This window comes from Gastrolobium bilobum, unplaced genomic scaffold (genome assembly GCF_033153095.1).
Source record: "Gastrolobium bilobum isolate Gb01-03AN ecotype WA unplaced genomic scaffold, APGP_CSIRO_Gbil_v1 utg3810, whole genome shotgun sequence".
Classification (NCBI taxonomy): Eukaryota; Viridiplantae; Streptophyta; class Magnoliopsida; order Fabales; family Fabaceae; genus Gastrolobium; species Gastrolobium bilobum.
The window spans coordinates 505,592-527,802 of record NW_026899073.1 but is presented as its reverse complement, the minus strand read 5'-3'; the positions used below and the strand labels follow the sequence as shown (position 1 = coordinate 527,802).

Genomic DNA, 22,211 nt, shown 5'->3' with positions numbered 1-22,211 from the left:
AATATATTAAAATAATTTTTTTTATATATTAATTTTTAAAATATTGGAGGATATTATCTTATACAGTACCGTACCAAATGCTGGATAGTATTAAAATTTAATCAGGTCTTATACTATCAAACCTTATCCTATATTATGCACCAAACATGCCCTCAAACATGGACGTATGTATAAAGGCTTTAACCGGAATTCAAATTTGACCCATAAAACATAGGGTCCGTCGCTTCTCATGTGACTGCTGATGAGAAAAGTTGCAGCAAATTTTTAACACTAGGATACGCGTGCGGATCCTATCAAAAAAAAAAAACAGGATTCGCACGCGTATTCTGATAAAAGTAAGTATTGCTGCACTTTTTCTCTTCTGCAGTCACATAAGAAGTACTTTCCCGTGAAACATATCAACAAACAAAAACACAAAAGACTAATATAAGTAGGAGTGGGTCAAGTTTAGGTAGAATATAATATGGCCGAAACCCAAAAGGATATTAGCCCATTGGTATTGTTTTGAAAGCCCAACCCAACAACAGAAGAGTTCTCTCCCAACGAAAGCCCAAAGAAAATTAACGTTTCGAAAAGTGTGATTCCAATATCAAAAATCGTTTTCAGTCAAACGACGACGAGCACGCGCACTGAGCTTGGGAGCCCCAAATTTTAACAGTGAGTGAGGTCTTTGCCTGATTCTTCTAAATTTGAATCATCGTTTTCGCATTTGTTGTTTCGTTTTTGTGTGATGAGTTTGCATGCCATAAACATTTTCAGTTTCAGTTTTAGATTTCTTTCTGGAAGAAATAAATTTAGTTTTGAAATCTTTTAACCTAATGTTTCAGTTTCAGTTGCAAGTTGTGTTGGTTGCTCTACTTAGTAACCTCGTAAAACCACGATAACGAAGTGAAGTTGCATAAATAAGTTTCTTGACCTGCTATCCTAGTACTTAACTGATTGTCTTTTTTTTTTTTTCCCTTTCTTTTCAAACATAGTACTGCTTGTCTTTTATTATCTCTTCATTTTTGTTAAGGTCATAAATAAAGTTTCTAGTTTATTCATGATGAAACTCTAAAACCCAATTCCCACTTCAAATTGATATAAAGCCATTAAAGGTCCAGTTTTCGTGAAACCAAAAATAATGAAATCAATTCATGAGTTTATGAACACCATCTTATGACCAACTAATTTGTGGAAACCGTCTTCAAGTTTTGCTTTAAATGTCTTAATATAAATGGGTTTGAATTTGGCATTACTGTTGTGAAATATACACCAATGGTGAGCCATGGGGTTACTTTTAGTTTTTATCAATGAAGGAGCTTATGTACTCTATTGTCGATTGAGTTATGTATATGCTTCTTTCTCAGGTATTCTGAAGATGCAGTTAGCATATGCTTAACAGGATATAACTTGCCTGACAAAAATGGAGAGGAGGAATCGTAATAGTGTTTATGCTGTACTTAACTGTGATGACATCCTGCATGAGATCCTACTTCGACTACCACCATCAACTATCTCCAAATTAGTTATTGTATCAAAAAGATGGTTGCGTTTAATATGCAGTTCTTCATTTCGTCGTTGCTACTTGAATCAGTGGGGACAAAATTTTCGGCTATTGGGTTTTTTTGTATGCAACTTCTTATATCTTGGAAGACCTCGGGATGGCTACCGTCGCCCTCGATCCGAGCCTGCCCTTCCATTCTTGTCCACTTGTAAAGAGGGTGATGATTTGAAGCTTTCTGGAATCCTCAAACAACTTGGCTACTTCATGGATTGTTCCAATGGCATTATTCTTTCTGGACTCCATCCAAAGACATATTATGTGTACAATACCATGACCAAGCAACGATATCAACTTCCTGAACCTCAGCGGTTCTATAAAACTTTGTGCATGGCATTGATTGTTGAGGAATATCTTGACCGTGACATTAGCTACAAGGTGATCCGTGCGAGATGTGAATGCAAACTTAAGGAACGCAACACTGTCTCCATTGAGACTTTCTCATCAAGAACTGGAAAATGGAAGCAAACCACTCTGATGTGTTCTACATCTTTTGCATTGCGCCCAAGGACAGTAGGTATGGTGGTTGGTGGGGTTGTACACTGGTTTGCAATGTGGGGGAAACTTGTCATTTATGATCCTCGTCTTGGAGACAGGCATGTAGCTTTAGTTAAACTACCAGCAGGTGTGATAACTCATGAGCATGAGGAATCTGTTCTTGGGGAGTCGTCTGATGGGCTTTTGCTGTATGGTCAGAGCAATAATTTGGGTCTGGAGATATGGATACTTGAGAAGGAAGCAGGAGCCAACCCTTCCACTCACTGCAACTGTACTCATTTGAGGTACCAGTGGATTCTAAGGTGGAGATTAAATTTTAAAGCAATATGGAAACAGTTACCATCTTTAAACATGCATTCTAAAGAAACCCAGATATTATCATTTCTTCCGCAGAATTCTACATCTGTCTTCTTTAGATCCGGGTGGAACATTTTTCTGTATGATTTGGAGACCAAAACGGTGGAAATAGTTAATTATCAGGGTCGCGGAGCCTCCATTTCATGGGAATCTAGCAAAATAGTTCCTTACTTTCAACCGGATTGGCCACTCTCTTTCTCTGTGTCGTGACAGCATGAACATGATTTTTGTCAAATGGGAAACTTGTCTTTTTGATATTTTGATCCAATGGATGTTTTCCATTTTGGTTTTAATCTGGATATAATGTAATTAAAGTTTTTAGCTTCTTTGTTCTGTTTTGAAGTCTAGCTATAGTAGGAGTTTAGATTCAGTGGTATATATTGCCTATAGGCAGGCTACTGGCTAATCAGAACACTGAAAAATATTGCTCTTCTGATCATCGTTCTCTTTAGTCTTTGCTTAGAAGAATTCCAGCCTGAAACATTCACGACAAACTGCATGTATCTGTTTGCAAAGATGAATGAATGTATAATCTTTTTTTTTGTTCGGTAATTGCAGATGTCTAGATGAATTTCATACATCGAAAACCGATCTCCTTCACTTATATTATCTATATCTTGTGCTCAAGGCGGTGGTTTCGTTTCTACTACCAGTAAAGGCTTTCAAAGCTAGGTTTCAGATACATTGTGTATTTTCTAGAAAAATACAAGTCGAAATCTTTATTCAGTGCGATTTGATATCCAATTAACAAAGGCAGTACGGCACCTATGACCCCATAATAACCTGCCTGTAATCAATGAACTTGTGCAAGCTCCGAACTCACAAACATATATAATATTATGCATGAGGCCTACTTCGGTAAAGGAACGAACAAAGTATCGTCGGAAGTGGCAGAAAATCAGAACCAAATATTTAATATTCAGTAATTTTATAGGATTAATTATAAATTCAATAAAATTCTATAAATCAGAGCCAATTAATAAATATTCAGTAATTATGTGAGGCTCAAATTCAATATTGATTTTTTTTAATATTGATTTTTTTTTATATATATATATATATATATATATATATATATATATATATATATATATGGAAAAGTATTTCTTCAGTCTTTGAAGATAAAGTTATTTCCAATGAACCCAAAACAATATCGTTTTGGATTGTAAGATTAATAAATTATAATGATAAAACTAATATAACCCTGCAATAAATTAGAATTACAAAAATATCTTGATTTTCGTCCCAAAACGACGTCGTTTTGGGCTCATCGGAGATAATTTATCTCCATGGACTGGAGAAATCCTTTACCCCATATATGTGTTTATTTAATATTTAAATTATGAGATTTGTTATTCTACCTACTTTGTCTACTACTCTCAAATACTATTAGATCATAATCTCAACTACCATTATCATTTTTCATTGCTATTGAGATGAGATTCTGATCTAATGGTGTTGGAAAATAAATGCAAAGATAGGTATAATAACATATTCCCTAAAAAATTAAGAGAATATATCAAAACTTATTCCATAGTCATAGGTTAAAATAGCCAACTCGAAAGCAATGAAAAAAATTAAAATGAAAATGTGAATAAGTAAATCTAAAAAGTCCAGATAAATAATGTATTTTGTTGACATACATTGTGGGTCATGGGCAGTCATCAATAATTCCTGTATTTTGGTGATATTCCTATGCTTCTAGGTACAAAATCTTCTAAGTAAAACAAGGTGCTGACGAGTGGCTAGTCCAAATAAAAAGGTGGTCAAAATTTCATGAGAAAAGGCTATATGCTTTTGACTCCCATCCCAAAAGCTAGTTGCACAACGTAAAATCTGCACTATGTCATCCCCTTTTCAAACTACTAATAAATAAATTTCTTATGTTAAACACAATCTTCTTTCCGATGTAACCAAAGCAAAAAAAATAAAAAATCAGTTTCTCATGATAACATCTAACTGAATGTGACTTTATATCTCGGCGAAGGTAAGAGTATCAGTCGACCAAATCTGTAAGGGAAGCTGTCAGTCTGAGCGTGGCAATAAGAAACTAAAGCCAGAGTTCTCACGAATTAATGGTGGGGGCTCGATATCAGAGATATCTATCTGTTCCTTTGACTTTGATATGTCATCAACAGAAAACGGAATGCTGCAAAGTAGATGCTTCCAAATGGTTAATGACAAATACAAGGTCAAAAACATACATTTAACAAATGGAAGTATGTAAAATAGAGAGTATTGGTCTTATTCCACCATATCCCCTCAAATCAGAATTTTCTTTGACTCGGAACAAAACTATGGGTTTTGGGTATGGCTCATACTTCGCATGTTGATGAGGGCCCTAATTGTCAAGGTTAGCAGAAAGACAACTGGAGTCCCGCTCCCAGGTGAGCGGGCCCCCAGACCCGTAGAGGCTAAGTACTGTTGTGGACCTATGATTTATTATACTTTTCTTAGCAATTTGGGCTTGAGCCCATGAATAGCTGTTGTTAGGGTTTTCTAATCCTATTTATATTTTCTTTGTAAACCGAGTGACTCGAGTGCAAGTGAGATGAATATAGTACAGACAAGCTCGACTTAGCCTAAATTGGGTGAACTAGTGTAAATCTCTGTATCTATTCTCTCTCTTATCTTTTCATTTGCGATTTGTGTGACCGTCGGTTTCCAACAAATCCAATCAACGAGTAGCTATAACTTAGTAAATACAGGAACATGGTAATTTACTCTCTATTGTGTGAGTATTTTATTCTGGGAAAGGGACACGGCGGTAAAACTCAACTCACACAATTGTTGCCCTGCCAGTATGTACAGGGTTTAATGCATTAGTTCCTAAAGTAGTAATTACTAACAACGGCCAAGAAGTTGATATTTGACTAGAATCCGAAGTCAGGGAGCACACAGCATTGCTCTCGCCAACAGCCCCAGGCACTGGAGTTGCCACAAGATTTTTTCAGTTTTCATATTTACTTTATATTTGGTCATTAGCTTTGAAGTTTAAACTAATTAAAAAAAAAATCCACTCTACAAATTAAACCCGACTAGCAAGTTTGGGGTGAGGACAATCCTTGTATGCAACCTTACCTTTATAAATTTAAACTAATTACTAAAAATTATTTGGTTGTAGAACTAGTAAAATGTGAGTCAAATAAAATATTAATGAGGGTTTAAAAAAAAAGATGATTACCTGAACAATTATAATTACATGGTTGAACATTATTGGGCTTACCTTGAATCATCATCCAACAGGAAGGAATTACTAACTGCATTATTTGAATCTTCAGTCATCAACACTCTCATATTGGATATGACCTAGATGAAAACATTCACACGGCAAAGCTTAACACAGTTTCTCTGCACGTCTTTGATATGAAGTTATCATACTGCCTTCTGGCATAGATGACTTTAAAACGTTGTTTGAGTAATGGTTTAGTGTAAAAACTTACATCAGGGGACACGCTATGTGTGCCATACTTGTCATCCCAGTACATGGTGCTAATCCGATATAGCTGCTGTATACTGAGGACCTGTGCATAGGGAACCGACAATTGTAGGTGATGGGGAAAGTGAATTTATAAGTACAAAGTAAGATCTCTTTCACTTACTGGGCACAGGTCATGACTTATTTCATCGAGTGTTTTCTTTGGTTTCTGATGTATGACCTAAATTAAGGGCAGGAAAGATCAGTTACTAATATTTTACTATCTGACCATCAGAACGAGTACCATGTAGATGGTTTATAGGCAAGATAGAAAGATACCAGAAATCCAATAGCCTGTCTAATATGTTTGAGCTCATCCCAGGCTGAACCTGCATACTGCATTTTTTTTCCCGAGAGAAAAGGGGGAGGGGTGGGGTTAGTATCTATACCTTATTGAAAGCACTGCAAAGTATAACAGCACAGTGAAGTAATGCACCTCATCTGTTGCCTTATAACACCAATGCTCCAATTCAGCCAAACCAGCTTTCACATACTCTCCATTACTAAATGAGCAGCACTCCCGTCTTAAAAGAAGACTGTACGACAAATGCAGATGTGAGACGATAAGAATGAAAATTCTGATTTACAGAAGAGAAAACAACCCCAAAACAATGGTAAGAAGAGCAAACTAACCTATTGAAAAGTTGAACATTGATGAAAGAAAAAATTTGAGTGAACACCTTACGAACCAAAAATGGGGGAACCTGCCAAAATGAAGCATCAACAACAATGCCTTTATTCCAAATTAGTTGGAGTCTTTGTCAAAATAATGGGAAAAATCAGAACAAACATATGTTTTTTTTAGTAGACAGAACAAACATATTTAACACAAACGATACTGAATAAATGCAAACTTAACAACTCCAAAGAAAACATACAAACAAAATAAGAAGTTAAAATATTTAAATGTACCTGATGTTTGACAAAATTATGTAGATCTCCCTTCATGTTCTTAAAGTTACATAAGACTTTTTATTTTAATTATTAACATAAATCACCTTTATATTATATTTGAAGTTAGAAAGAAATTATGTCCAATTTTTAGAGACAAAAAAGGAGGCCATGTAATTCTGGTAAATTTCAAGAGAAGACTGCGATTTTATTATAGTCATGTATTTAATACGAGAGATTCAAATATTTTCGTGAAGAACCAGAAGCATTGCTGGCAAAAATTGCTATAAGAAAGAACCCAAAAAAAAAAAAAAAACACACACGGAGAAAGAGATAGAGAGAGAAATGATGCAGTCAAAAGAGGTTCTACTAACATGATTTGCTTTCAAAGTGTTTAAGAAGTTCCCAAGGCTCTTAACTATCCCCTGCCAGTGAGCAATCAAAGCTTTCTGGGCTTCAGTGTTTGCAACTGAACGTGATGATCCCTTAACCAAGCTCGCTCTGGAAGTTCTGGGAGCCTATCTCATCACATTCAAATAGTTATGCATTGAATCAATGAATTTGAAAGACGATATAGCATATGAAAAGCTTGATAAATTTATGAAAGCTTGCATGATAGATCAGTGATTCAGTAGATAGAAGCTTACTAGAGCATAATGAAGAAATTATTATACCTGGATGCATAATCCAAGCAAGGGAGAAATTTCTTTCTTTAAGTTATCTCGAATCATTCCATATATCTTTTCGACATAAGCTGTAAGCTGCTGTTTGAAAAGTAGAGCTGGGTACTTGGCTTCAACTTGTCTTAATGTATCTACTCCACCATTCATGCTACCATTAATTAGGGAAATATTAACTCCCGTTGGAGCTCCACGGAAACTCTGAAACAACGGTATAGGAATGAATATGCTTATCTGAAGAAGGATAGTTTCTTAATGGGAATAAATCTGTTCAAATATGAAGTTATATTTACTTGTGTCATCCTCCCAAACAGTGTTGCTGATGAAGACCGACGATGGCGTTGAGGAGCCATTCCAGCAGCACCACTTGCCTTAAGTGTGCGCTGCAGTAGCAAGAGAAGTGTAGAGGCATTGGATAACCAATAAGCCAAGACATCATTGTTATCCTGGGTTTTCTGTCCAAATAAAAATATTTTAGTGAAAATAAATATGTTAAGAAAGGGGAGAAAGATAAAGGGAGAACTATATCACGTGAAAGTTGAGCATTTTACACCTCAATTGCATGGCCAATAGTTTGGATTATACGATCAAAAACGCTAGTACGCTCAACTTCAAACGATCTCCAATGCAAGAGGCATTTGTATATGATACAGGCAGCAATTGGTCTATTCCCAGCAAAGCCTAGATGTTGTGCAATACATCTAATGAGCAACTCTTGGTTCTCCTGTTGTTTCTCATTTAGTGACTTCTGCGGTTTATCCTCCACTTCGGAGAACTCCCTGTGGTTCATTGATGAGCTATGCATGTCCTGATTTGTTTGTCAAGTGAAAAATAAAACTAGTTAAATCCGCATATACATACCCAAGACAAATAACAAAGATTTAAAATAAATTTAGTTACCAACGGTGTCTTTGCTTCCACTCCAATATGTCCGCTGTCAATTCTCTATCAACAGAGATAAGAAAACCTTTTAATATCTTTAAGATTCATATTATTATCATGTATATAAGATTCATTCCAAGGAGTACCTGCATAATTGATCTTGAGCGTCCTGAGAGGAACTTATTAGGTGCCATAGACACAGCTTGTTGACGTAGAACCTGATTCTCTGATTCTAAATTATTAATCTTCTCTTCTAGCCTAATCAAAGAATTATGAGATTTTAGTCTTTCATCTCACCAAATTAAGGGTGGATATGAATCATATGACATTATTGTTTAAGATGAGATTTTGGGAATTAGATATAAATTCTTCCAGCATAATACTAATAATAATTATTATCATTATTTCTAATTAGGGAAGAAGAGAAAAAAAAAAAGAATAATGTTTGATCAGTTAGCCAATAATATTATCATACTGTTCATGAGAAAGCAAATCCCTGCTACAAAAAATAAGGCACTCAAGAAGTTTGAAAGATCTCAAATCATGAATGGGTTACACTCTAATTCAATATTTTCAGTGTTGATCATCAATAATTAGCATGGGAAAACAGTATCATCGGGTTTATTGGTGGTTATTTATATTACCTGGTTAATGATTCTTGGAGCTGACGAACCTTCTTCTCTGTGTCTTCTAATTTTTCACTCTTTTCTTCACTACAAGCTTTGGCTTCATTGTATTTCCCTTCAAAGTCACCAGCTTTCTGTTTCTCTGACTCAAGAGAAGTCTGCGCAAAGATAAATCCAAGCCAACATCATTTGGATGCAATAATCAATATCCACCTAACAAAAACTTAAGTATACTACTATAAGCTTAAGAGGAAATTACGCTTCTCAGTAATTTTGTGATAAATTGAGAGCGACCCTTGGAGCGGCGGTAAAGTTGCTCCTTGTGACCAGAAAGTCAGGGGTTCGAGTATAAGAAACAGTCTCTTTGTAAAAATAGCAAAATACAATGGCGAGGCTGCGTATAATCAACCTTCACCCCTACCTTCACAAGTCAGGGAACCTTGTGCACCCGGATTTGTCTTCTTCTTTTTCCTTTAGTAGTTTTGTGATAAACCAACCAAAAATCATATGCATAAACACTGAATTTTATCATTCTTGTATTCGTTGGTACTGTAATCTGTCCACTAAAACCATTATCATGCCTCTAATTAAGAACTTAAGCTTTAAGGATGTTTGATTTTTAAAATGGTATCAAACACTCCATGATCAAGTGATCATGAGTTAGTTCCTTTCCACCTTCATTCTTAATTAAGTTTCAGCAAAAGGTGAAGTGGGTTTAGGCATTCTCTACGCTTTTAAGTTCAAAGGATTCTTGTGTGAAGGAACATGTTAAAATATAAAACCATTCATGTTCCACTACCTAACAATTTAAGCTTTTATGATGATTAGCTCTTGACATTAACTTTCTTATTTTCATCAATTATGAATACCTTGATTTGATTGTCAAGTATTAATTTGAAGAGAATGCACCAGCATGTGAATTTACTTTACTGTTTCTCATATTAATAGGTAGGAAACAGATCTTGTATCCCTTATTATTGAGGATCCATTGGAACTGTTTCTCATTCTCATATGAATACTCTGAACTGTGAAGTGTAATGCAAAGGTTTCATTCAGTTCTGAAAGCATCTTTAATGAGGTGCATAATTTAGCTCAGTCTACAAGCTAGGTCAGATCATTGGATATTTAATGACCAAAAAAAAATTACTGTTTAAATATCATCTTCATATTGACATTCTTTTCTGGTCCTCACTAAGATATGCCAAATTCCAAATATACTATCAAACTTGGTTGAAAAGTAGTAAAGGAGGCATAAGAAAGACGAACCACTCTAAAAAGGATATAAGTTGTATGTAATTGAAGTATATGTTGCCTACAATATTTCACTGTTAAGAAGCATTATATGCAGAAATAGAAGCGTGATTGAAACTAGGATAGTCTAAAAGAAGAGATTAGGTGTTTTAGGACTGAACTTGTTTTAGGACTGAACTTTCTTACCTTTAAGCTCTCAACTTCTGCGGTTAGTGATTCAATCTTCTGAGTGTCTTCAACAATAACCTGAGTTTCTTTAATAACCGGAGGTGCTTCTTCAATAACTTTCTTTGCATTCTCTCGCTCCTTTACAAGCATAGCATTGGTTTCTTCAACTTTGTTCTGCATCTCCTGTAGTGAATTCTGCAGTTTTGCAATCTCTTGTGCTTTGGATTCTTCTAGGTTAGTCTGCAGGATTCCACATAGCTTTCTTTAGGGCTTACAAATTGAAAGGATACTTGGTCACTTGCAAATATAGGTCTTTTACTCGCTCTTCTTTTTATTCCACATTTGTTCAAAATGTTTTGCAAAATGCATGATTGTGGAAGATATCAGAACAATAACATCTTCCAAGTTATATCTAACTGCAAAACACATATCTCACCCTTAAACTTTTTTCAAGTTGGAGACGCCAAGTGAGTTCCTCCACTCGTTTTTCAAGTTTATCCTTTGCTTCTTTAAGCGCGCCAGTTTCTCTTGCAGCCTAAAGCAAATGAAAACAGACGTCAACTGAGAGTAGAGAGAAAGATATAATACAAATGAGTAATAAGCAAATAGAATGAGACTTGTGCTACTTAAATATTAGAAGTGAGTCATATAGGAGCAGCTTAATTGGTTTGAATTGGTCATTCATAAAACCACAGAAAAAAGAAAAAAGAAATATTGCGGAAAGAGAAATTATGCATGATTATCAGTTCAGGCCCATGTGGATGGGATATTCTTTTTGGTTGTTCAGTAGAAAATATATTTTATATCTACTTCACGTTTCACATCTAAGATGTGATTATAGTCAAAGAATTTAAAATACAAAGATAATGAAACTTTGGCTCCTATAATCAGAAGTGAAAAGTTAAATCCAATTTTTATTTTATAGATCAGAAGACAACTTTTATTTTCTTTTTTTGTTTTCACTTTATGAAGATAATGATAATGATAAAAAAAATCATATGGACATTGTATAAACTTTTATCATATGAAGCTTGCTTTTGTAACAAAAAAAATCAGATAGTGTCATTTGCCTTGTGCGACTTGAGTTATGTTCGTTGGATGCCTAATAATTTTACTTCTCTATTTCTACGGGTTTTATTTAAGGATGGGATAGTTAAACAGCTTCTTTAAGAATCATGGAAAATATAGAAACTTACCATTTTCAGTTTCCTAAGTTCTTTCCTGCCCACACGCCCCCTCCATCGGCATTGTGCAACTATTGAACCTTTCTTGAGCCTCTTATAATATGAAGCAGCTTTGTGGCATCGCCACCGAGCCTGCAATTTTTGAGAGAGAATTTAAGTAATGAATACTGATCACTCTTGTGGATAATCCTAAACATATAGTAGTCAACTATAACCTGAATAATAATGGAAGCTTTAGTCTGTTTCCTAAGTTTGAACTCCTTAAGGGCAGAGACTGCCCTTAAAGCTGTTTGCAAAGTAAGTACTGATGCTTGGAGTTTAGTATAGGCTTTCCAAGCTTCATATCTGCGTAAGTTCTTCTGAATTTTCACAGCAGCAGCCTCCCTTCTCATATTATGATAAAGTTTGCATGCAAGTCTTCCTACAGAACATATTTTGCATGTGAAAAATATGTAAAGAAAGGAGACAGATTAAGCATTGAGATATCCTACAGCACTGAGATACACCATTCTATTTAGGGAAGTCCATATATTATCACACCTATCCCAACAAATGATTTGGACAATTTCACTTTTAAAATATTTCACCTCTCCATAGAGACTGCACATATACGGTCTTCTTTCGCAGTGCAAGATAATGTTTACGAGCCTGGTGGGTTCGTACACGCCGTTGGATAGTTTTTGCTGCATTACTGAGTACTAGAGCTCTTCGTGCATCTAGTTCAGCCATCTGACCTGCTCTTAGGAATACCTTTGTTTTTCCGATCTACACACAATTGACAGGCAATCAAATGAACTTTGTGGCCATGAATGTGTGTGTGTGCATATCTATATATATTTATAAATATGCGTGTTATATGATCATACAATACCCTTGTTGACATTAATTAATATAGCTGAAAGAGGTATTATATATTAATGATGCAATATCTATGAATTGTAGTTGTTGCTACGGCCTTAAGAGCTTTAAAGATATTCAAACAACATTTCAAAGTACCTGATATCCTTTAAGCCCTATCTTTTCCAGAATCTTTTGGCAAACAGTCTTCTCATCATGGCTGTCCATAAGTGAAAAAACTAAGCAAATTACCATTGTCGAAGTTTGGTACAGAGTATTTGAAAAAATAAAGCCAGAATTTCCTCTTGCGCATTAAATGTATACTAGAAGAGTTCATACTTTGCTTCTGCGACCTCTGGAGCAAGGAGAGAAAATCGGTTTATAAACTCAAAGAAAGCACGGCGAGTAGGGTAGCCAGCACAACTGATTCTGATTGCCTCTAAAACACCCTGTGTGGGCAAGGATTAGAGACAACTGAAGAAAGGTTGAAAACGTGAAGAAACTATGGCCATACTTTTGTACAAACCATCATCCTAAGAATGAAATAATGGAGAAACATCAAAGTGTACTCACACCACAGCGAAGTTGTTGCATAATATTAACATTCTCAAAAATTGCAGGTTTGAGGAGGTTGTTTGGTTTCACACATCTAATGTAATGAGGCTCTGTAGAGTTTAGTGTCTCCATTAGTTGCTGTAGTTGCAGCTGCACCATTCAGGATATGAAAACATGGTTTGTTAGCTTCCTAATTGTAATAATAGAGTTCAATTTAGTAGGCCATGACATGGGTACATGTTGATGTGAGAAGTTTATTGTTATTTATGATAATGTCCACAAATTTAACAATGAAGACTTGAAAAAGAATAATACCTTAAAACGAGAACCAATTGAAGAAAATTTTGAAGATTTTGATGTCTCTTCTGGAAGTTGTGGAAAAAGCCCTGCTACAAAAGGACATTTGGAAGCACTCAATAAATCTTGATGTTCAGGAACCACATAATCCTTGTTTTTGTCTAAAAAGTGGTCAGACTGGTACTGCACCTGCACATTTATAACCGTAGAAATGAATAAACAATGATGTCTCATTGTTGCTGAAGCTGATACTATGAAAATAAGACTTACCTCGCCAGCATAATGAGAAATAGTGAAATCTGTTCGAGACAATTTAGGTTTAATAAAGCGCTTGTGATTCTTAAATGTTTGATAAAGCTTGTTCGAAAAAGTTTCATGAGTTGACTTTGGAAACATGCTGAAAGAAAAAAGGAGGGGGAAAAGTTAGAAAAAAAGAGTAAATGCAATACACGAGCTTTAGATTTAAAACAATAAGACAAAGTGGATCATGTCACCAAAGGAAGAAAGTTAAAATCATCTAGCAAGCTATGAACCTCCATCCTTTTAAGGAAGAAATTCAGGGGAGAAAACAATATTTTACCAAGCTTCATCAAGGAGAGCTACTATTCCTCCCGGTTTCTGCAAAAAGAAAAAACAATATAAAAGACTAGTACAAAAAGAAGGGGGGAATAAAGTGGAAGGAAAAGCTGACAAAGGGATTGAATTTTGGCAAACTGTAAAATAACCAAAATTATAACCTAGTAAAAGATCACTTTGTAACAGCAGTTCCTAATTGTAAACTTATGTTTGTTTGAAACTCAAAGATATAAAAGATTGTGTATACTCAACATGGCTCTTGCGGTTTGATTCTAAAGAAGCAACAATAAAACCAATTAACCGAGTTCATTTTCACCCTCACCCTCAACCCCATCCCTTCCCCTGCTTCTCTTCCTTTATAAATGTGAACAGTTGTCTTGTAATTCTTAAGTTGATCATTGAAGATTGGGAACAATAGAATTTCCATTGTTTATAGCCGACATATAGTCACACAAAATAGATTGTGGGATAAAATTTAAATAATAGGATAATGTTACGATCACTAAGCAAAAAGAAGTACAAACAAAGGAACCCAGCAATGCAATAAGAGAGAGAACTGATTTATTGCTTCAGGAAAAGACAGTTACAAGAGATTAATTATCTCTTCACAAAGGAGATGCCCCTCCTTTCTCAATAAGAATGCTCTCATTCACTCAACTGAAAATAAAATGCCTCCATTCCACAGGGCTACTACCCTCCTATTTATACACAGTATCTCAGAACACCCCACAACTAAATATTTTATCCTTATGCTTTTATTTCTTCTGTAGTAAGCTCTCCAAACAGCCGGTCTCCTATCTTCCGGATAAACATCCGTAACAGATAATTAGTCAAGACATTATTATAAAGATTACCAATAAGCACATCAAGAGCATACTCGTATTAGCTTTCCATTTCATTATGTTACTGAACATCTAAGTTTACTGCTTTCAAACTCAAAATGAACAACTAAGCATCCTCAAGCCTTAAGGAAAGTGAAAAAAGAGAAAGAAAACCTTTTCAATAAGGTCCAAAACGTCTTTGTTGTCAACAAATTCAATGTAGCTCCAATCAATCTGCTCCTTCGTATATTCTTCTTGTTCCATTTTAAACACGTGCTGAAATTCATTATAAAAACATCTTAAACAGGGAAATAACGGTCATAAGCAGAAGTTAAGCGCTTATCATGGTCTGAGACTTTGCCTGGTTGAAATGTTGCTGTAACTTCTCATTTGTGAAATTAATGCAAAACTGCTCAAAACTGCAGAGCATGATAGGCTGAAAATAAGTTACAAAGGATTGAAAACAAACAGAGGCAGTTGCTTTCAGTATCTTCAGTAAAGCAATCTTGTGGATGTACTTTTAAACTACATATTACCTGTTAGATTTAAAGCTTTCAAAACCATAGATATCAAGGACCCCGATCAAAGATTTAGAATTGGAGTCTTGCCCGATTGAATTATTAATCTTGTCCACCAACCTGTTAACAACCACATTAATGCACCAGGGATCAAAACCAGAACCTAGATCCTTACCTTCTGTATTTGTGTACTATCTAGAATTATAAAGGATAGAAAATATGGCTTTGTTTCCATTTTCAGCATCATACCAGTCAAAAAGCCTAGAATAAATTGTTTTTGCCAAGCCATCTCTGCTGATTACTGCACTCTGGGGATCAAGGCTCCGTTTTATAACTTCCTCAGGGGTGATCATGACACGCTTACATAATGCATCTTCCAAGGCATCAGCATCACACCTGATAAAGTGCGAAATCCAATAATGGAAATCATCTTAAAGGTAATTGAAAATCATATGGACATACAGAGTAATAACTCAATGGCATCCATACATGAGGAGCTCAGCAGTTGTTTTTAAGTGGAATTTGGCTTTGTCATCTTTTGGAATTGATGAATCAACTTCCTTTCCTTTGGAAAAATCAATATTACCAATATGAAGAATTGCAGCAACAACTCTGAAAATTGCTTCCTAACAAAAAGACAGCAGGGAAAAATAGAGAGGTAAGAAGCTAATCATTTCATATTTTAGCAAGAAAGAAGCAAAATTTACACTCATAAGCAGAAATACCTGCTCTTTTTGGCTTATTCCAACAATATCCATAGCTCTCCTGGTGGCAAGATACTCACGAGAATCACTTACATCAGCCAGTTCATAGCATTTTGACTGGTTAAGGTAATGAAATGCTTTAGGATTTCCTAATTTGTATTTCTCAATTTCCTGTTAACAAAAATTGCATTGAGTTTATATAATTAAAAGAATCAAGAAAAAGTAGATTATGCAGCAAGTTACCTCTTGTGGTGCAGCACAAAGAAGATAAAAACAGTGGTAGTTGCGTTCAGGATCATTAATTTGGCAAACCCGAGATCTCTCTAGAAGGTATGTTCGAATGGCTGCTCCTGAGATTCTTCCACTCTTATCAAATTGGATCTCAACAAATTTACCAAAACGACTGAAACATTCAAACAAGGAGAATTTGCAACTAATTCTTTAGTTAAAGATTTAAAGTTAAGTATGCATCATGAAGCAGTTTATGTTCCACTTCTGGAAAGCAAAGTTGATAAACTGCAATCAATTTAATTGTAGTCAGTAACACATCAAGTTTTGGTAATATGATAGAGAACTAGGGGAATGCAATGAGACAAACTTGAGATACAGTTAATTTATACATCAGAAATGAAACACAAGGATCCTTTATTGCTCGGATGTAACAAAGACTCAGAACAAATATAATATGTGTATATTAGCGTATCATAGAGATTAGAGAATAAAACACAATGAATTATCTACTGCCCAAATGTAACAAAGACTCACCTGGAATTGTTATTCCTGACAGTTTTAGCATTGCCAAAAGCTTCCAGAACTGGATTTGACTGCATGCAGATCAGTTAATACAGAAGTCTCAAATGACTCAAAGTTCAAGAGAAAAAAATGGAATGTCATTGGTGGGGGGAAAATGGAAATTTTGTTAGTTAAAAACTGTGTGATTTACTGAATCATACTTCAAGAACTTGTTGTTCAACTGTTCGTCCTTCTGTGACAGCCCTTCCACCTAAGAAAGCAAGGTATCGCATGAGCATTTTTGTAGTTTCAGTTTTACCAGCTCCACTTTCCCCACTGACCAGAATTGAATTGCTTTTTCTTTCATTAACCATTGCCCTGGTATTAATGAAATCATCAATTTAAAATTTGGTTCAATGATAGAAATTGTATTTGGATCATTAAGAAATTTAAATTACCTGTATGCAACATCAGCAACTGCAAATACATGAGGGCTTAACTCTCCAAATGGTGCGCCCTTGTATTGTTGCATCATGTGCAAATCATAAATATGAGGAAGTCTTTGGAATGGATTTATTGCAATCAGAATGTTTCCAGTATAAGTCTGCCATAGCAATCAATAAAAGAGGTAACAGCTTTTTGGGATGATAAGCTACGCAGGATCTTATCATATTAAAGGAAAGAGAGCCTTACATATATTTCATTCAATTCATATCTACTTTTTAAGTTCTGCAGGACTCCAGGTTCATGCAAATAGGACAGCTTAGTCATATCATCCACTCCACCAGCAGGAGCTTCCATATCTTTGGGATATAATTTTGATAATTGTGCAACAACCTTGAAATAGCCATAATAGAAGCACACGTAAAAATTCAGAAGTAATCTTTGCCTTACTACAATATTTTGCAACTATTCTGGTCGGCAATACAAGCACTAGAAAAAACAATTTCTCCAAAAAGGAATTCATTAAAAATCTTCCTGAAGTATCAACATTTTTATTATTTTCTAATTGCAGAAAAGAATGCCTGGTGGCAATAATTCAATTACTGCAGAAAAAGGTCAGGAAAAGAACAGAGACATAGATAAGAGATAAACTAGCTTACAAGTCCATTGATTTTGACAGTAGATTTTCAGGAAGTTAACCATTAATAATTTTCCATTGATCCTAATGATGATTTAAAGCTCAAGCCGAAGCTGGGAAGGTAAAGGATGAAGAAAGAATGATCATTTATGGATCTCTGTTGGAAATAATCAAGTATGAGCTGTAAAGAAGTACCACATAGACTAGACATAGACCAAGTGGTGACCATATAAGTGTGAAAGACCCATAAACCTACAGCCTTAAGGTTTTGGGTTGAGATGTGGTGTCGGCCCACTTATTATGGTTTGTCATTTAGCTCATTGGTGCATGTACACCCTTTGCAAAGGGTTTTGGGCTCCCTCGTTCCATTCCCAACAGTGGTATCAGAGCCAACGATCTGGGCCAAGTGTTTGAAAGGCCTGTGCAGAAGGCTAGTGTGACCCTAATATTTGAAAGAAAAAAAAAAAAAAAGACTTCCGCAGAAGTTGCCCTTAAGGTAAGAATGATATTGGGCATCACTTGAGGGAGGATGTTGGAAATAATCAAGTATGAGCTGTAAAGAAGTACCACATAGACTAGTTGACCATATAAGTGTGAAAGACCCATAAACCTAAAGCCTTAAGGTTTTGGGTTGAGATGTGGTGTCGGCCCACTTATTATGGTTTGTCATTTGGCTCATTGGTGCATGTACACCCTTTGCAAAGGGTTTTGGGCTCCCTCGTTCCATTCCCAACAATCTCTTGTTATTATTTAGTGTTTTCCAACTTATTTCTTTCTGTCATCTAATTGAAGTTCAGATACAACTACTGACTGCCACTGCAATAAACATAGAATGCTCACAAAGGAGAGGCAAATCATTCCTTTCATCATTATTTGCTCTTTGCTTTTCTATTAAATGGTGCGATAAAAGAAACCGATGTGAATTGTTTAGCTATTCAGTACAGTATGGCATTTATTCCAGAATGCGATTGTGATTTATCAAAGTGAGGAGGCAAACTGTCAATAACTAAAAAACTGACCACAAACCCATTACTCTTCTTTGTGGACATCAAAGCGGGGGGGGGGGGGGGGGAATTAAAAAAAATGAAAATTGGGAACAATGTTAATGGCAGCCTACAAAGTACAAACCTTCTTTCCATTGGTAGTTTCAATTTCGGCATCCTTCGCATTGATTTTTGATACCTGTCCATCAATCCAAGATTCATCTGGGTCTTCAACCCAGACATGAGAACCCACAATAATATTCACTGGAGTCCCCTGCAAATAGAGATAAGGAACAGTCATCGTTTTACTACAAAAATTTATGCAGAATGCATATATTTTTGAGCAAGATAAGCTCACAAAAAGTTTACATATTTTTACTACAAAAAATTGTGCAGAATGCGTATATTTTCACTACAAATTTTTTAAATTATCTCATGCGCTAGATAAGTTGACAAATAGTTTACATATTTTTGCCCCATGAATGGACATCTGGAAGGATTTACCAGTTCTAAACTAAAATACATGTTGAATTGATGCAAGTTTCTTCCTTATACTCAGTTAGACCCGTGTTACCAGCATCCAAATGAAATATAGCAGAATGTTTTGCCACAAAACATTGCAAATAGTATCATAACAACCAACTGAATACCACATAGCACATAAGTCAGATTTCATCACGAGTTAATAGCTATATGACAAGAAATCGTATTTCTTGCCAATTAATTCTCTTGTACTTTTTAAAATTAGGATATATTTTGAGTTCTTTAATCATTAAAAAATAGAAAATAATTACCTACTTTCACATCCTCATAGAAAATCAGAAATTACAATTCTCAACAGTCCTGACACAAGATCTTTGGCTACTTTATAGAAAATAAAATGTGAATGGTGTATTTTGCAGTGAATGATTCATCAATCATTACATTACATTTTTGTTTACTTATGTTTCTATAATCATAGGTGGCATCATGATCCTTTTGCACTGCTGCTTGAGCTGGCCAACTTGATCTAAATACAAATTTCATTTGGTTTAGGATTTTAAGAATGAACTGTGTCTCCGGTGCTCCTACTCTTTCAAATTCCAAATAATATAATAAAGAGGGAGGAAAAAGGATCATCAATGTATGAAACAGTTTCACGTACCATTACTAAGCTGTAAACTGGAAAGTTTTGGAAGCCTCAACCAGTCAGTATCTTCATGATGTGAAGAAAACAAAGGGAAAGGGCATTTTGTGGGAGAGAGAGAGAGAGAGAGAGAGAGAGAGAGAGAGAGAAGAGAGAGAGAGATGGTGTGTGTAGAAGTGAAAGTGGAAGTGAATGTGGATCGAATGGCTCCTGGAATCGACATTCTTCAACACGACCTATAACTTCGGCACCTTCTTCTTCTTCCCTTTGCTTTCGCGCCATCTCGTGGCTACTAATCAACTCTCTCTCTCTCTCCCTCGCCTTTTAACAGATTTCGGACTCTTCTCTTCTGTTCGACAACATATACATATTTTGGCTTATTATGTGAATGAATTTTATTATTCATTCAAAATCATATCAAGTTTAATTATGTAATTCTACCAATGTATTAAACTTGTGTTATAGAGTGAAATATAGGCTTTTGTAGTAATTTATTTCGCATAAAAAATTATATATTTAAAATTTGATTGGTGATCTTATTAAAATTAGTAATTTTAATTCAAATGCTAAAAAATCTTAATTGGAGTTTTTTTTTTTAAAATGATTCATGACCCTTTCCTTTATAAATATCGATTATACAATAGAAATAACTCTCATGAACACAATTTATAATATTTTGCTAATGCAGGTTGATTGATAAACTAGTTGAAAGGATTCAGATAAGGTTATGCTCTCTTCATGTATATATGACTAAAGAGGTGTCTTCCCCCTTATTGCCTAATAAAAAGGGTCTTTCATCTTTGAAGGTATTTCTCTAAGCATGCATAGCATGTCTGAATAATACCAGGGAAATATATTCATACTTTGGTTTTCAATTGATGCATATCCACTCAGTAATCAAGAACAAGACACTTGTACCTTTTTCTTTTTTTTTCTTTTTTGAGATCCACACTTGTACCTTTATGATTAGGACAATAACCTCGTAATGCGCACTTAATAGATCTATATTGGAGTTTTCAGTTTGGATCATCCTATGTAAAAAAGTTGTTATATGATTATATTATTTAATCACAGTTATTTATTTAAAAATCTTATTTTTTTTTTCTCTTATCTCATCATCAATGAGTGAGTGATTGTGATCAAGTACTATAACTAGTATTCAAATCTGGAGTTTTTGACTGTTTGTAATGACCATATTTTATTCCACGTACTCTTTCCCGAATCAAATAATTTGATTATAGGCCTATTCCAATCCAAATAATTTAATTGTTTATTATAAAAATAAATTATTTGGATTGAGGAAACCCGTTCCCCGCATCACCGGCGAAACTCGCAACCACCAACTACAAGCTCTCCCTGCCCTCAGCCGCCACCAAGCCACCATTTTTCCCTTTGTGTTGGCCACCATCATCCTTGAAACCTTTGAGCAGAGTCGTTATCTGTGCTTGAATAAACTGATGCAGTGATGCTAACCTTTTCTTTCTTTTTATATTCTTGTATCTTGTAATTCTTTATTCTTTCCCTTGTTATCTTCATTGGGTCCTGCTACATGCGTTTGGTTTTGGGCCGAAAATATTATGGCCCATATAGTATTTGTTTTAATTGGTGGTGTTTTTGTTCGAAACCTAAATATTGATGGATTCATATATGGCTACATTGCAAGACAAACAAACTCATAATAGTGATCAATCTGCCACTCTTTAAAAAAAAATTCAAATATCATCCGAACAAAAAAAAAAATTTGAAAGTGTCATGTATGCAAATTCATTACGACAAGGAGCGAACTACGTTCGCAGACGTGGCTCATTTCTGATAGCCACCTAATTCATTATTAGTACAAGCAAATTAGGTAGTTAAAATTTCAGTCTGCTCTGAACAAAAACAAGACACATGACAATCGCAGACAATTTGCTACCTTACATAGTGAATTAGGTTGTAAAAAAAAAAAGTCACTGCAATGGTCACTGTTTGAGAAACACTATTTATTTTCTCTTTCAACATTACACAATAATGGGTGAGGAATTTTCAAAAGCGGTAGAGGAGGGGCTGAGGCTATCGAAGCGAATATACTTGGGAAATGACAGGGCGATGTCACCGCCAAAGCCTCCAATCACAATGCCCAAGTCCAACACCGCATATCTTCCAACAGCACCAATGCTTTATGCTATCATCCATAACCTTGCCATTGTTGACAACCCTAATGTCCCTAGTTACCAGCCTCATGTGCATGGTAGGTGCGACCCCCTGCCTCATTCCCCTTCACATGATTGTCATTAATCTTAAAGATGATTGCTATCTCAACACTGTTTATTTTCTCTCTCAACATGACACAATAATGGCTGTGCGAATTTGTCTGCCACCCTTTCAACAGTATTGAGAAACACTGTTTATTTTCTCTCTCAACCCTTCCAGCAACTTTTTTT

At 35.2% G+C, this 22,211-nt stretch overlaps 2 protein-coding genes across 5 annotated transcripts; one reads left to right on the top strand and one right to left on the bottom strand.

The window, feature by feature from the left end:
• Positions 1–576: 576 nt before the first annotated feature.
• Positions 577–2,942, top strand: LOC133286949 (F-box protein At5g03970). Of its 3 annotated transcripts, none has more exons than XM_061484468.1 (2): positions 577–666; positions 1,350–2,942. In XM_061484468.1, exon 2 carries the CDS (start codon positions 1,406–1,408, stop codon positions 2,606–2,608), a length of 1,203 nt encoding a protein of 400 aa, XP_061340452.1. In that variant the 5' UTR covers positions 577–666; positions 1,350–1,405; the 3' UTR covers positions 2,609–2,942. The 3 variants fall into 3 exon arrangements, with proteins under 3 accessions (XP_061340452.1, XP_061340451.1, XP_061340453.1); XM_061484467.1 differs by having other exon boundaries at positions 610–657; XM_061484469.1 differs by having other exon boundaries at positions 645–661.
• A 1,119-nt stretch (positions 2,943–4,061) lies between these two features.
• LOC133286979 (myosin-9-like) lies at positions 4,062–20,003 on the bottom strand. Of its 2 annotated transcripts, XM_061484517.1 has the most exons (38): positions 19,807–20,003; positions 18,808–18,936; positions 17,292–17,435; positions 17,057–17,202; positions 16,820–16,976; positions 16,632–16,690; positions 16,110–16,269; positions 15,888–16,037; positions 15,652–15,788; positions 15,412–15,558; positions 15,181–15,282; positions 15,006–15,063; positions 14,819–14,920; positions 13,828–13,865; positions 13,518–13,644; positions 13,266–13,436; positions 12,969–13,100; positions 12,735–12,844; positions 12,555–12,615; positions 12,146–12,323; positions 11,774–11,979; positions 11,571–11,690; positions 10,811–10,909; positions 10,393–10,614; positions 8,974–9,113; positions 8,476–8,587; positions 8,348–8,392; positions 8,001–8,255; positions 7,741–7,902; positions 7,442–7,648; positions 7,142–7,285; positions 6,510–6,580; positions 6,313–6,412; positions 6,156–6,212; positions 6,001–6,057; positions 5,842–5,922; positions 5,625–5,707; positions 4,062–4,547 (listed from the first exon to the last, which is right to left on the bottom strand). In XM_061484517.1, exons 1-38 carry the CDS (start codon positions 19,807–19,809, stop codon positions 4,424–4,426), a joined length of 4,596 nt encoding a protein of 1,531 aa, XP_061340501.1. In that variant the 5' UTR covers positions 19,810–20,003; the 3' UTR covers positions 4,062–4,423. The 2 variants fall into 2 exon arrangements, with proteins under 2 accessions (XP_061340501.1, XP_061340502.1); XM_061484518.1 differs by lacking the exon at positions 19,807–20,003 and having other exon boundaries at positions 8,348–8,383; positions 8,464–8,587; positions 18,808–18,942.
• Positions 20,004–22,211: the final 2,208 nt, after the last annotated feature.

Excerpts from the sequence above, each read along its gene's own strand:
- LOC133286949 (XM_061484468.1), top strand. The coding sequence starts at position 1,406 with ATGGAGAGGAGGAATCGTAATAGTGTTTATGCTGTACTTAACTGTGAT.
- LOC133286979 (XM_061484517.1), bottom strand. Across the intron at positions 15,283-15,411 it reads TATTCTAGGCTTTTTGACTG|GTTGGTGGACAAGATTAATA; the intron begins GTATGATGCTGA and ends GGTTGTTAACAG. Across the intron at positions 4,548-5,624 it reads CTGTTGGATGATGATTCAAG|CATTCCGTTTTCTGTTGATG; the intron begins GTAAGCCCAATA and ends TCTACTTTGCAG.